Source organism: Bombus huntii, unplaced genomic scaffold (assembly GCF_024542735.1).
Source record: "Bombus huntii isolate Logan2020A unplaced genomic scaffold, iyBomHunt1.1 ctg00000058.1, whole genome shotgun sequence".
Classification (NCBI taxonomy): domain Eukaryota; kingdom Metazoa; phylum Arthropoda; class Insecta; order Hymenoptera; family Apidae; genus Bombus; species Bombus huntii.
Window position 1 is genome coordinate 780,776 of NW_026099319.1, and position 14,257 is coordinate 795,032.

A 14,257-nucleotide genomic window follows, 5' to 3' on the forward strand; every position below is an offset into this window, starting at 1 on the left:
CGTCGCAGCTGGACAATCATCAACGCAACGAATTTCACAACTTAACATACACGCGACCTCACGCCGCACGACAGTAAGGTAAGCTCGTTCCTTATTTCGACCATCTCCTATCCTCGGCAACGATGACGAGCGAAGACCAACTCATCTCCCTGCGTCGAAGACGAGGCTACTGTAGCGGCCGATTCACATATTTATCGAATCGACTGGACGAGTACGAGCAATCTGAGAGTCAGCAAAATTCCTTATTAAAGAATTACGAGAAACAACTGACCGAAGTTGCGAGTCAATTCGAAGCGATTCAACTCGAATTAGAAGTATTGGACGAGGGGGAACAAGCGCGCGGCTTCGAAATAAGGGATCAGTACGTCGCGGTAGACACAAGGCTACAAAATCTTCTGAGGAACGCGCAAACAGCTTCGCCGTCGACATCCATAAACCCTCCAACCTGTGCATCATCCGCAAGTTCAAATCCGATATCCATTAAATTACCAGATCTTCGGCTCCCTACCTTTGACGGAAGCTTAGAAAAATGGAACACGTTTTATGATACTTTTTCCTCCACTATCGATAAAAATCCTAGTCTCACTGACATACAGAAATTCCATTACCTGCAGTCCGCCCTACAAGGAGAAGCAGCCGATTGTTTAAACGCGTTACCCCTTAGTAATGTAAACTACAGTCAGGCTATAGCCGTTCTCAAGGAAAGTTTCGAATGTCCACGATACACAGCTTTCAGTCACTGCATGGCAATAATTGATTATCCAAGGATAACCAAGGAATCTCCAACGGAATTAAGGCGCTTAGTCCACACATTTAAACAACACATATATGCATTGAACAAATTAGGAGAATCCTACCCCGATACCAGTGCTATGCTCAACAGCCTCATCCTCTCGAAAATACCACTAAGCAATGGGTGTCGCTGTATAAATATCCTTTTCCTATGTTTTCTACGAATACAGAGTTTCCTTCTAATGGTGTAATATTTATTTGCGCGGATACTATTCCGGCAAAGAGGAGCGTCGACCTGGAAAGTAAGGTTTTAAACGATTACCGTGTATCTTTTTGTCTTGAATCAGATAGTATGGAGTACATACTTTATCAATCGTGTACGGTCCTAACCATTCCACATCAAGTTTATGCCTTTTATGATCGTTATGTATTAAAACAGAGTCTCCTTCTTTGAAAACTGATTGAGGTTTTATAATTTTACGTTTTTGATCGCGCTGATATCGCTGTTTACTTTTGATCAATGTTTCGCGAGCGTGTCGGAGTCTAGAGTCCCATTCCTTTTTGTGGAACGTGACTTCGTCTGCGTATGTGCGTTGGGGATTCTTGGATATTGTGGAGGGAAGATTGGCTTGGTGTCCGAATGTGAGTTCGAATGGCGTGTAACCAGTAGAGTCGTGTATCATTGTGTTATATGCAAGGCATACAAAGTTAAGTTGATCGTCCCATTCTTCATCCGAATTTCGCTGTATCGATTTTAACATGTCTGTTATTACTGCGTGTGTCCGTTCTAACGATCCGTTACTTTGTGGGTGGAAGGATGTCGTTTTGATATGTTTGATTTTGAACGCGTCTTCGTACTGTTGCATTAAACTAGATATAAAATTCTGTCCGCGGTCAGTTAATATCTTTTTTGGAGCGGAAAAGATGTAAATGTAATGATTCAAGAGTGCGTTCCAAATTGTTTCCGTTTGCTGAGTTTTTAGTGGTACGAGTATTAAGTATTTTGTCAATTCGTCATGTATGGATAGAATGTACTGATTGCCTTTTTTCGTCTTTTTCAGTGGGCCTAATAAGTCCATAGCAATTTTATCGTTTGGTTCGAGGGGTGTGTCGGTGATACAAGGTTCTTCGCGCGGTCTGATACGTGTAGTTTTAGATGTTTGGCAGGTGTCGCATGATTCTATGTGTTGTTGTATACGTTTCATCAAATCTGGTACTCTGTGCCGTTCACGAATGCGGTCGTATGTCTTTTGTATACCGGGGTGTCCTACTAAATCGTGATTTTCTTTCAATAATTCGTCTATTTCTTCGTCGCTATATGTTTGAATTGGTTCCCATGCAAAATTTAATTCTTTTACGGTGTCGTTCAGGAATAGTAAAATTTGTTTGATCGCGTTCTTTTCGGTCTCTGTGAAACTGTCGTCGCCTATACCTATCTTTTCGTTTATATGAATAATTTCGTTTAATTTAGTTAACCATTCGATTCTGTCGTAATTTCCTAGCTCTGTTTTGGATAATTGATAGAAAGATTTACGGTTCGGAGTCATTTTGAGAATTTTGGGTAACGCGTCGGTAGATTTTTCCCAATCGTGATATTTTTTATCGAGTTCTATGTTCAAATTTTCGCGTCGTCTGGTCAGAACATGTATTCTAGATAGTGCGTCGGCTGCAGTATTATCTTTTCCTTTCGTGTATTCTATGTCGTATTCGTATTCTTCTAGTTTTAATCGCCATCTCATCAAGCGTGATGAGGGGTCTTTGCAATTCTGTAACCATTTTAGTGCTTGGTGATCGGTTCGGATGAGGAATTTCCGTCCTAACAGATATTGTCGGAGGCGTTTCACGGCCCATACTATTGCTAAAAGTTCTTTTTCTGTAGTGGAATAGTTTCGTTCCGGTGGGTTTAGAGTTCGCGAGATATAACAACATGGATGTCCGTCCTGTGATAAGATTGCACCTATACCTTCGTTACTGGCGTCAGTCGTTAATGTGAATGGTTTCGCAAAGTCTGGGAATTTTAGTACGGGTGATGAACAGAGTTTGTTTTTTAATGTCTGGAATGCTTCCTGGGTTTTATCTGTCCAATGAAATGGTGTCTCCTTTTTTGTAAGTTCGGTCAATGGTTTCGCGATCTTAGAAAAGTTTCTGATGAACTTACGGTAATAACCTGCTAGTCCTAAGAACGATTTGATGTCTGTGGGATTACGTGGCTGTTTGAAATTGCTAACGGCTTCTAATTTTTTGGGATTTGGCTTTACACCTTCGGCGGTTACTATATGTCCAAGATATTCTAATTCTGGTTTGAGAAATTCGCATTTGTCCGGCTGTATTTTGAGTCCGAGTTCGCGTAGGCGTTGCAATACTATCGCGAGGTTGCTATTGTGCTCTTCAATCGACTGTCCGAATATTATAATGTCGTCTAAATATACGAAGCAATGTTTATTTATGAGTCCTCTTAGCGCGGTATCCATCATGCGTTGAAATGTTGCAGGTGCATTCTTTAAACCGAATGGCATCCTATTGTAATGATAGTGTCCTTGTGGTGTGGAGAATGCTGTGTACTTTTTAGAGTCTATGTCCATTGGGATTTGGTGGAATCCGGAGGATAAATCGAGGGCTGAGAAGAATTTTGCGTTGCCTAGTTGGGATAGTATGTCGTCTATGTCAGGTAATGGATATGCGTCCTGGTCAGTTAGTTCGTTTATTTTTCTGAAGTCTATTACAATTCGCCATTTCTGTTTCCCTGAGGCGTCTGCCTTTTTTGGTACTACCCAGACTGGTGAATTGTAAGGAGAATCGGATGGTTCTATAATGTTCTTTTGTAGCATTTCGTCCATTTGTCGTTTGATTTCTTCTTTATGGCATTCAGGCGGTCGGTAAGATTTTGTGTTAATGATTTTATTTTCTTTTAACGTTATTGTGTGTTTAGCAAGATTAGTGCATGGTAATAAGTCGGTCTCTAGATTGAATACATCGAGGTAGAACAGCAATATCTTTTCGATTGGTTCACGGAGGGTTTTCTCTATATGCGAAAGTCTAACTAAATCTTTAAACGTGGAGACTTGATCGTACGTATTTGAATTTTCGATAAAATTAGTCATTTTGGCTGGGCACTCACCACCATTGATAAAGCATATCGTTGTCGGTTTTCCTTCCAGGTAGACTGTTTTTGACACTGCTTGTTTTGGAGGTACGTCGTTTTCCTGTTGCAATAAAAGTATATTATTGTCAAGTTTTAATTGTTGATTCGAGAGTTCAAATTTGAATTTAGATAGAGCTGGCAAACCGAGTATGCCGTCTTCTATAATTGGAAAGTTGTCTTCTACCACAAAAAATTCTAGAGTTTTGCCAAATAGTTTTATCAAAGCGTGTTCGTTGGTTTTAAATTTAGAGTGTCCCATCGAGAATTTTCGTTCTTTTGTTATTCTTGGTCGTAATACGCATCTTCGCTTGAGTATATTAATTCCTGCTCCGCTGTCAATGAGGAATTTATGTCGCTGTCCGTCGGATCGTAAAAGTGCTGTGGGTAGTCTTCCTGTTGTGGCGTTAATTCGTAGGTCTGGTCTATTGGTTCCTCTATTTCTTCCTTGTGTGTCTCGAGATTGTGGACTGCTGGTGGTCTCGGAAATTGGCTGGGTGTTCGAAAATTTTTACATTGACTGGAGACATGTCCGATTTGGTTGCATTTGAAGCATTTTAATTGTGTCCTTTGGGCAAGTGGTATTTGTTCGGTTTGTCGGAAGCTTCTTGGCATTGGATTGGGTGTTGGAGTTGGTTTTTTAGTGATCGGATTAGGATTATTGGTTGTTAGTCGTTGCTGCTCGGGAAGTCGTAATCGTTCTATTGGTTTTGGTCGTCGATTTCGATCTTCCCTGAAGAATCGCTCGATGTCGGTGGCTTTCTTTTCGGCTTCAAGGATATTGTATGGTGGATTGGCAAGTAGTAATTGTCCTATTTCGCCTTTCAAGCCTCGGATAAAATCGATCACGGAGTCTTTTAAAATCCTGTCGTTCATAGCTCGTCTAGTAATTTCGTCACGGTATTCGTTCGTTATACTGTATTGTAACTTATTGAGCGCTCTGCGGAACCTGATGATATAATTTTGCACACTTTCGTCGTGACGCTGTCTCGTTTCGCGTAGCTGGTCTTGATGTTCTCTAACAGAGTCTTGGGTGGCTACGTTTCGTCTTAGGGCATCGTACAGGTGTCCGTATTCGTATATCGGTATATTGCAGATGGCCATTGCGGCTTTACCCGCGATTTTCCCGATTTTGATCATTTTTAATAGTAGCGTGGGTTCGCTACACATGGCTCGTAATTCGCGTACTTCGCGTATGAATTCTTCTACTCCGATATTGTCTTCGCCGTTTAATTGCGGAATACATACTATCGCGTCTTTGGCCCGTAAGCTCGGAGGGGCGAATTGCGGTGGACGGTCTTCGTAAGAGGGATGGTTGCCTTCTTCTGTTCGAATTGGAACGCATGGTGGGGAAGTTCTATCTCTCGCGGCAACAGATTCGTCCATAGTAATAAGGGAGCCTGGAGTTCTGTAGTAGCGTCGCGTCCTATTTTTATTTTAGAGATATTTTTGCCTAATAGTTCTATTTCCGCTGCACGCTTCTTATTTTCACTGTCGGCCGTCCGTTGTGTCTCTTCTACACGTTGCGCAAGAATTTCAATTTGTTTTTGTATCACGTCGAGTATGGCACGAATCGAATTGTCCGTACCTCCGTTTGTAGAAACGGTTTCAATAGTTTCGACTTTGTCCTTTCGTGATGTGGGCATGATTCTAATTGAGCTTATTGAGTCTGAACTACTGTTGCTATTTGGACTCGAAGCGCTTGAGAAACTGGGTTTTCTCACACGGTATCGTGAAAATGAATCCAGATTTTTCAGCTTACCGTAGTAGCTATGACCGTTGAGGAGTCTCAGGGATGTTTCCTCTCTGGCTGGTTCTAGATTCCGAATCTTATTCGTAGGCTTGCTCTGCGCTGACCGTAGTCCTCTCGTCTAGTTTCACCGTAGTGGAACGTTGAAAGTTGCTGCAGGGCTTCGTAGTAGCAAAGATTCGCACTGGGTCCGTTGATCCTTCGATCTTCAATGATGCGCGTACGCCGAAATCGTAATTTCGTTTGCACTGAAGTGAATAGATCCTGGCACGGATCGCCAAAAATGTCGTGTAAAATTAAGGTAAAAATAAGGAACTTGTTAATTTCCGAAAAGGAGATTAAGTTCTTTTTATTTTTTACTCAATTTATACAATTTTTTCCGGTTCGCGATGATACACTTTCGATACTTGGATTAGTTAAGAGTTTTTTATTAGACTGACTGGATGATTTTGAAGGGAGCATTTATATTCTTCCATTCGTTGGAGTGGGAGAAGGTTTTGTTTATACTTAGTGTAAATTTCGGAGAACGGCTGGAGTGATCGAATGCCATTCAGGCGGCTGAGAACGGGTGGTGACCGGACGGTCACACGCGATAAGGCGTTCGGAATTTCGGTTTGTTATATACAGTTGCTCGAATTTCGTCTGTGACACTCGCGTCGATGTGTGTGGGACAAGTCAACCTCACGCAGCCAGACGAGCCTGGACTGCGTCTGCAAAAGACGCGATTCGGATGGGTAATCGGGGGGAGTCCAACTTCCCAAACCGCTACAAACATATTTCACACATCCACGACGACTTTACAAGCAGACCTCGCGCGGTTTTGGGAAATCGATGAAGGACCCTCAATTAAACATATCTCAGAGGCAGATCGACGATGCGAAGAACACTTCCAAGCCCACACCCGACGCACCAGCGAAGGACGATACATCGTCGCTCTACCTTTCAACGATCAGCTTCAGTCACTCGGATCCTCTAAAACGCTGGCGAGTAAACGACTCGCCTCACTCAATCGCCGATTCCAGCACGACAAACGCTTCGAATCAGAATATCGAACGGTAATACAGGAATACCTGGCGTTGGGACACATGACGAAGGTCAATGACAACCACTCCGACGACAACGGATACTATTTACCCCATCATGGCGTGACCAAAGCATCGAGTCAAACCACCAAACTCCGTGTAGTTTTCGACGGATCGGCACCAAGCACTACCGGAACCTCCTTAAACGATACACTTCACACAGGACCCAAGTTACAGGAAGATTTATTTTATATATTAATTAGATTCCGCGCTCATCAATACGTACTCACCGGCGACATCGAGAAAATGTATCGGCAATTCCTCGTACGACCAGAGGATCGGAAATATCAAAGGATATTATGGCGCAGCGCGAGTGGAGGAACAGAAACATATGAGCTTAACACTGTAACGTTCGGTTTATCCGCAGCCCCGTATCTAGCTATTCGGTGCCTCAAGCAACTGGCAGAGGACGAAGGACATCGATTTCCACGTGCAGCACAGGTACTGCAGCGGGATTTCTACGTCGACGACGCTCTCACCGGAGCCGAAACGAAGGACGAAGCCCTCACGCTCAGAACAGAACTCACCAATTTACTTCAACTGGCCGGCTTAAACATACGAAAATGGGCGTCAAACGATAAGGACTTATTACACGGACTTTCCTTAGAAGAAACAAATCACCAACATTTTTTGGGCGACTCGCAAACCTTGAAGACGCTGGGAGTGTTTTGGAATTCATCCGACGACTCTATTCTTTACTCGGTCGAAGTCAAACCCACGCCCTCTCGAGTCACGAAACGAATCATCAGCTCGGAGATTGCAAAAATTTACGATCCGCTCGGTCTGCTCGCACCGGTGATTGTTCGGGCCAAGATGCTACTTCAACGAATATGGTCGTCGAAAATCGATTGGGATGAATCACTTCCGATCGAGTTACATACAGAGTGGGAAAGGTACTATGCCCAATTACCCTTATTAAACAACGTCAGGTTCCCACGCAAGGCAATAATCGAGTCCGCAATGGAAATTGAACTGCATGGTTTCTGCGATGCCAGCGAAAAGGCTTACGGAGCCTGTGTTTATCTTCGAACCCTTAACACCAACGGCCGTGTTTGGACCCAGCTTTTAACCGCAAAATCGAAAGTCGCCCCACTCAAGTGCCAGACCATTCCTCGGCTCGAGCTGAGCGGAGCACTCCTTCTTACGTCCCTGATGTCGACAGTACAACAAGCCCTATCACACAAAATTACTCGAACTATCTATTGGACCGATTCCACTATCGTCCTCCATTGGCTCAATACATCACCTCACACCCTTAAAACATTCGTCGCTAACAGAGTCTCCGAAATTCAAACAAAAACCAGCATCCGCGATTGGCGCCACGTTCCTACCGACGACAACCCCGCGGACTTAATATCACGCGGCCAAACACCCGAAGAGTTTCTGCGCCCAACCATCTGGCAGCACGGTCCTGCATGGCTCTACCAGTCGGAAGGCTATTGGCCGACATGGGCGCTAACACCGCAAATTGAAGTACCGGAGCAGAAGGGGGCGATTTGTCTGTCCGCAAACCCCGCCGATTACAGTTTGTTGCAAAGATATTCATCCTGGCCCAAGTTGATACGAATCATAGCTCGTTGCCTCCGTTGGAAACAGAAAAGGAACCGAGCGGCACCCCTAACCGTTACTGAATTACGCATAACGCACAATAAACTGATAAAATTGTTGCAAAACATCCATTTCTCCGAGGAAATTCGTACACTCCAAAAAGATCGGAACGCGGCGATAAAGGGTAAGCTCACGCGACTCAATCCGTTCATAGACAAGGAAGGAATATTGCGAGTCGGGGGTCGACTCAGTCATTCGTCGATGACCTTCGCCCAGAAACATCCCATAGTATTACCTAAGTCATCCGTTACAACACGCATCATAGACCACGAGCACAAGATCCACATGCATTCCGGAACGCAGGCTACGTTATACGCAGTAAGACAAAGATACTGGCCCGTTGACGGTCGAAGTCAAGTATGGCGGGCGATCAAAGGCTGCGTCCGCTGCTGCCGCGCTCAACCACCGCCGGTAGAATACGTGATGGGTAATCTGCCGGAGGCGCGAGTAACGGAATCTCGCCCATTTACAAACGTCGGCGTCGATTACTGCGGGCCGTTCCACATCAAGGAAAAACGAGATCGTAACCGTCGTCAGATAAAAGTATACGTAGCCATTTTCGTATGCCTAGCAATTAAAGCGGTACACATCGAGCTCGTTGACGATCTCACTAGCGAAGCCTTCATCGCCGCTCTTCGCAGATTTATCGCTCGACGAGGGTATTGCTCCACCATCCATTCTGATAACGGCACCAACTTCAGAGGAGCAAGCAACGAATTACGAGAGCTTCACGATTTATTACAATCGGACGATCACAAGGAAAAAGTGACCGCATTTTTAGCCGACAAACAAATCGAATGGCGCTTCATTCCCCCTCATTCGCCGCATTTCGGTGGGCTATGGGAAGCAGCGGTGAAGTCATTTAAACGCCACCTCAGGCGTGTAGCCGGCAACGAGTTACTCACCTCTGAACAATTGAATACTCTTATCATAGAAATAGAAGCAGTCCTCAATTCCCGCCCGCTAACTCCTATCTCCACCGATCCAAATGATCTCCTAGTCCTCACTCCCGGACATTTTCTCATTGGCGATTCACTAATGTGCTTACGTGATCGAGATTTCAGAGACATTCCATCGAACCGACTCTCCAGATGGCAGCATATCCAACAGCTTAAACAGCATTTTTGGAACCGCTGGCATAAGGAGTATTTGAACGAGCTAACCAACCGCAATAAGTGGAGCAAGGGTGGACACGGCATCCAAAAAGGCACAATCGTCATCCTCAGAGAGGACAACGTTCCCTCCATGCATTGGCCTCTGGGCCGAGTTATCAAGGTTCATCCAGGCGCCGATGGTGTCATCCGGACAGCTACAGTTCAGACGGCAAAGAGCGTTTTGGATCGGGCCGTCAAAAGGCTTGTCCCACTGCCAATTCAACCCGATCTCGAGAAACCCGAACAACTAGCCACCGAGACGAACTAAGATGGGAACTTCAACCACATCTCGCTAATTTGATCGGTACCCTCTCAACGGGGGGAGGATGTTACGCCATGCGGCTTGCCATAGATCATATTCTTAACTGTCGGTCGCGGCACTATAATGTCGCAGACGGATCGTCGCGGCTGCCCGGCAAAACAAACATTGTAGTGGCAAGCGCATGGTTCATTAAGCAGGGCGACCTCCAGAAACGTCGATTCGTAGCCGTTATTTTATCTGGCGTAAAAGAATGTGGCGTGATCCGAAGGTAGTGGGGGTCGCCTTCCAGAAAAAATCAGAACGTTTCGAGAAGCCAAACAGTCAACACACATCTTATATCGCGCATTACGTAGTCACATTTTCTTTTTGTTGTTCCATTTATATCTTTCTAGTTAATAAGTTGTTGCAATAAACATTAATTTAGTTGTGTTAATTTTGTGAAATTTCATTAAACTACCCTTATTATCATAATCGAAATAAGGGAATCGATCAGTTCGTGGCGTCGATTGTTTAATCGTAACGAGAACTTACAACTCTCGTTGACGTGATATCTCGCGATCGCGTCTCTCCGCGAATGATCGAAACAGACGGTAACAGTTAAAGATACCGTGTCCCGTAAGGATCTGCATCGTATGGTAGTTGATCTTCCTCTTTCTTTTGTAGAAGATCAGCGAATCTTCTACCAGTCTCGTAGTTCAATTGTGGGGGTTGTGGAACGCCCACTCCAATCTCCACCTGTCCTCTGCCTCCGTCTCCAAATCCTTCATTTCTTCTTGCCCAACATGTGCCATTTCTTCAGGGCTCTCGTTGATCCGCCTCTTCACTTCATACTGCTTCCACCGCAACCATGCCTTGATGTAAATTGTCATGCTACCGGTAAGCACACACAGAGCCCCATGTGACACCGTACGGTAGGCGGTAGACGTACAGATCAACGCTGCCCTTTGCACGCTTCTCATGATCGACCTATTTGTTTCTCTTCCCAGAGAGGAGGCCCATATCGGTGCGCCATTTAGTACCACAGACTTCCAGACCCCATAATACAGTCTCCTGACTAAATCGTTGGCCCCACCGACGTTTGAGAGTAGGCTCCGTATGGCGCCCAAGAACCGTTCCGCTTTATCACAAACTGCTTTGAGGTGGGAGGAGAATCTCCTAGCACTATCCAACACTACCCCTCGGTACTTCACAACACGGCTAGTGGATATCTCTCCCCCCCCTATCCCCCACGTCAACATTAAAAATCTTCGGAATCCTCTTCCTTGTTAAGAGGATAACCTCCGTCTTCTCCCGGTCCAGCGCCTCCAGCACCCTGTCATACACTAGATTCCACAGTAACGGTCCTAAGACCGACCCCTGCGGGACCCCTGCGTAGACGTTCCTCCTTACGACATCGTCCCGACAGTGTACCAATATTCTCCTTTCAGCCAGATAGTCCGCTAACAACTCCTGTAACCGTCCCGGTAGCCGTCTCCTTCGGATCTCCTCCATTATCCTCTCATTCCTTAGAGCGTTGAAGGTGTTCTTCACAATCAAGGGCGACCAGAACACACACCAGGCCCTTCCTTCTACACTCTTCAGCAACTGCGACGATCCTATCCAGGGCTTCAAGAGTCCCCCTCTTTCTCCTGAAGCCATACTGATCCCTATGGAATGGATCGTGACCATGCTTCTCTCTATGAGCATTGTCAGCGGCTGTATTTCGCATTAAAGTCCATAATCGCCGGTGCTCCTTTCCTCCCTTCCTTTATGACCCCTTCCAGTTCCTTCAAATAATCGTTGAACTGGTTCCTGCCCGTATTGGGGGAACAATACCCACTGACGCAAAGCACATCACCAACCCTGACCCCTACAATCCCTACATTTCTTATCAGCGCCTCGCTCGTCGCATGTTTTCCATTAAATAGGGTGACCCATACCGATGCATCCCCACCCTCGTCATTAAATAAATAAGGCAACTGCCTATAGGGCTCGGAGATGACCATTATGTCCACCCTGCTTTCACATACGCACTGCATCATCAGGTCTTGTGCAAGCCTGTACCTGTTCAGGTTTATTTGTAAGACACTAATTGGGCACCCGTCTATTCCTACCACCTAAGCGCACCATAGGGCACGCCAACGAACCCGTTACATGCCTTGCATTTATACCACCGTGTTTCAGACACATGGCGCGTCTCGGTTCTCTATCGCAATCTTTCATACTATGCTCAGCGCTGCCGCACCTCCTACACAACTTTCTGCCAGGACATGCAACAGTACACCTTGCCGCCACGTGCCCCAACATGTGGCACCTGTAACAGTGCCGAACATTAGCTAACTGCCTAACGGAGGCTATCGTTAGCCCAGTTCTCAATCTCCTTTCTCTCTCGTCACTAGGAACTCCACTCACCGGGAGGACAACTACCGCCTCTTGCGTGTCCCATGGTGCCGCCTTTATAGATTTAATTTCCACCTTCCCACTCTCCTCGATTCCCTAGTGTGGCCTGATTTCTTCCACCAGCTCTTCCCTGCTGGTGAGGGTGTCGATGTTTCTTGTTTGTAGAGTCGCCCTGATCACCAGAGCGGCCACCTCCATACTATCACTCAAGGCGGCTCTCAATTTAGCCGCCGCCTCGCTGACCACCACCGTCCTGTCGAATTCAATCAGGATGTGGCCCGCTCTCGTCCTACGGACCGCCGTGGCTCCCTCCAATGAACTCCTCGCCGCCATTATCCTCTTATACACCTGAAGCCATTTACAACCATCCTCTACCTTAATTAGTATGGCTTCCTTCCTCCTCCGGTTTCTTGGTACGCCTCTCTCTTCAGTACCAACTCGCCGGTTGCTTGCCGGGTGCACCATCGGTGTAGCTTGCTCTAAGCGAGCTGTCCTCTCCTTCCTCCTTTTTCTACCCTCACCCAACCTTCGGAGTCCTCGCTGTAGTCACCCTTTATCACTCCATTCTCCCTCCCACACGCCTCAGCGTATGTGCCCTCTCCTCTTCGGGGTCTCTTATACTCCTCAGCTCTGATACCTTCAGCCGGCGATAATACCTTTCTTTTTGAATATCCGCCCTTGGCTATCGTCACTTCCCTCTCCACCTCTGCCCTGTCTGCCCTTTTCACAACTTCGGCAGGCTCTCTCCTTCTCCTTCTTCTTCTTTCCTTGTGTTCCCCACACTGCTCCAAGGTAGATAGGATACCTTTCATCATGTTGCCTATCGCCCTTATCCCTTCATCCTTCTCTTTGTCCAACTTTCAACAGCCTCTCCAACACCATGTTGAACATTTTAACCATCCCTACCATGGCTTGTGTGAGCCCCTTCAACTCAGCCCTGGAGATCAGAAGATCCTCGTCGTCAGCATCGCTAATCTGCGTATCGTCTCTCGCACTATCCTCGACTTCGCTAGCCATAGCCGATCTCGTGGATTTCGCGCTGACGTTCCTCTCGACCACCCTCCTGGTCAACATTCTAGCGTAGGCCAGCCCTATCCCTGCTACGGGCGTACTGTGGTCGCTCCCTCTAGTCCCAAAGCACCCCTCCGATTCCTCAATCACTCCAACCTCCGTCCTTTCACTAATCAGGGCTCCTCTGAAGCCTCTTACTCGGTTTAAAGGGGCAGAAATCCTCACTTTACTCCCCCATCCTTCCTCGGAATAACCGAGATTATCACATTCTCATTCGGTTTCACGTCAGACATCATCCTCGGCTTCTCTCCTCCCGCTATCGTCTTCTTTAGTTTGCCCTTCTCCTTTTCCTTTTCCTTTTCCTTTTCCCCAGTAGCTATTACCGCACAAGGGGGTGCCTGGTGTTCCACCCCCCCCCCCGCCGTTCTTCCAGTAACATGATGACCGTCGGGTCGAGCCTGGTAAGCCACTCGTGTTCCCGACGGGGCCTGGGGGTTCCGAAACCTCCTGCGCCGTACGTTTTTTTACGTTAGACCGTCTGTCCATATTGTATGTAATAAGCAAGTCCATAAACATCGCCAGGTCGTCAACAAATAAGCCAAACAATGATTATATTTACAATAATTGTGCTATCTAATTTTCCCCTGTCAAACGCTTGCATACTGCTAAAGACCCGATGATGCGCGCCAAGAACGCCACAATATAGATAAATAACAACAATATATAATAAATAATGGACAATAAGTAATAAATACCATAAATCAATAAATAAATAATAAATAATAAATAATAAATAATAAGTAATAAATAAATAAAAATAAATAAATAAATAAATAATTTAAATAATAAATAATAAATAAATAAAACGAATAAAACAATTACTAGTTAATCAATATAAAGTTATAAATAAAGAAGTAAAATAAACTAAAAGAATAAATAAAATAACAAAATATTATAATATTATAGCGGTGCTTATATCCAACCGTTACATACTCCAACCTACTAATCACCACGTAACTCCTACAGCCCCCTCATTATTCGGCACCCTATTAGTTATTTATTTATTCCAAAGAACCTTGTTCGGCTCGTGTCACAATAAATAAATGGCCAAATAAATATTATAAGTATAAGAACCCTGGC

General features: G+C 45.5%; 2 protein-coding genes and 1 long non-coding RNA gene across 3 annotated transcripts in view; 1 reads left to right on the forward strand and 2 right to left on the reverse strand.

Moving 5' to 3' along the window:
• LOC126875780 (katanin p60 ATPase-containing subunit A-like 2) overlaps positions 1-14,257 on the forward strand; it is a 292,008-nt gene that overhangs the window by 167,132 nt on the left and 110,619 nt on the right. The window lies entirely within an intron of this gene.
• The window catches only part of LOC126875819 (uncharacterized), a 122,002-nt gene that overhangs the window by 79,794 nt on the left and 27,951 nt on the right, over positions 1-14,257 (reverse strand). The gene's annotated exons all lie outside the window — the stretch shown is intronic.
• On the reverse strand, positions 925-4,244 carry LOC126875806 (uncharacterized). The gene is made up of 2 exons (XM_050638731.1): positions 3,851-4,244; positions 925-1,027 (listed from the first exon to the last, which is right to left on the reverse strand). Exons 1-2 carry the CDS (start codon positions 4,131-4,133, stop codon positions 1,002-1,004), a joined length of 309 nt encoding a protein of 102 aa, XP_050494688.1. The 5' UTR covers positions 4,134-4,244; the 3' UTR covers positions 925-1,001.

Excerpts from the sequence above, each read along its gene's own strand:
- LOC126875806 (XM_050638731.1), bottom strand. The coding sequence starts at position 4,133 with ATGGGACACTCTAAATTTAAAACCAACGAACACGCTTTGATAAAACTA. Across the intron at positions 1,028-3,850 it reads GATATGCTTTATCAATGGTG|GTCGACGCTCCTCTTTGCCG; the intron begins GTGAGTGCCCAG and ends CTTACTTTCCAG.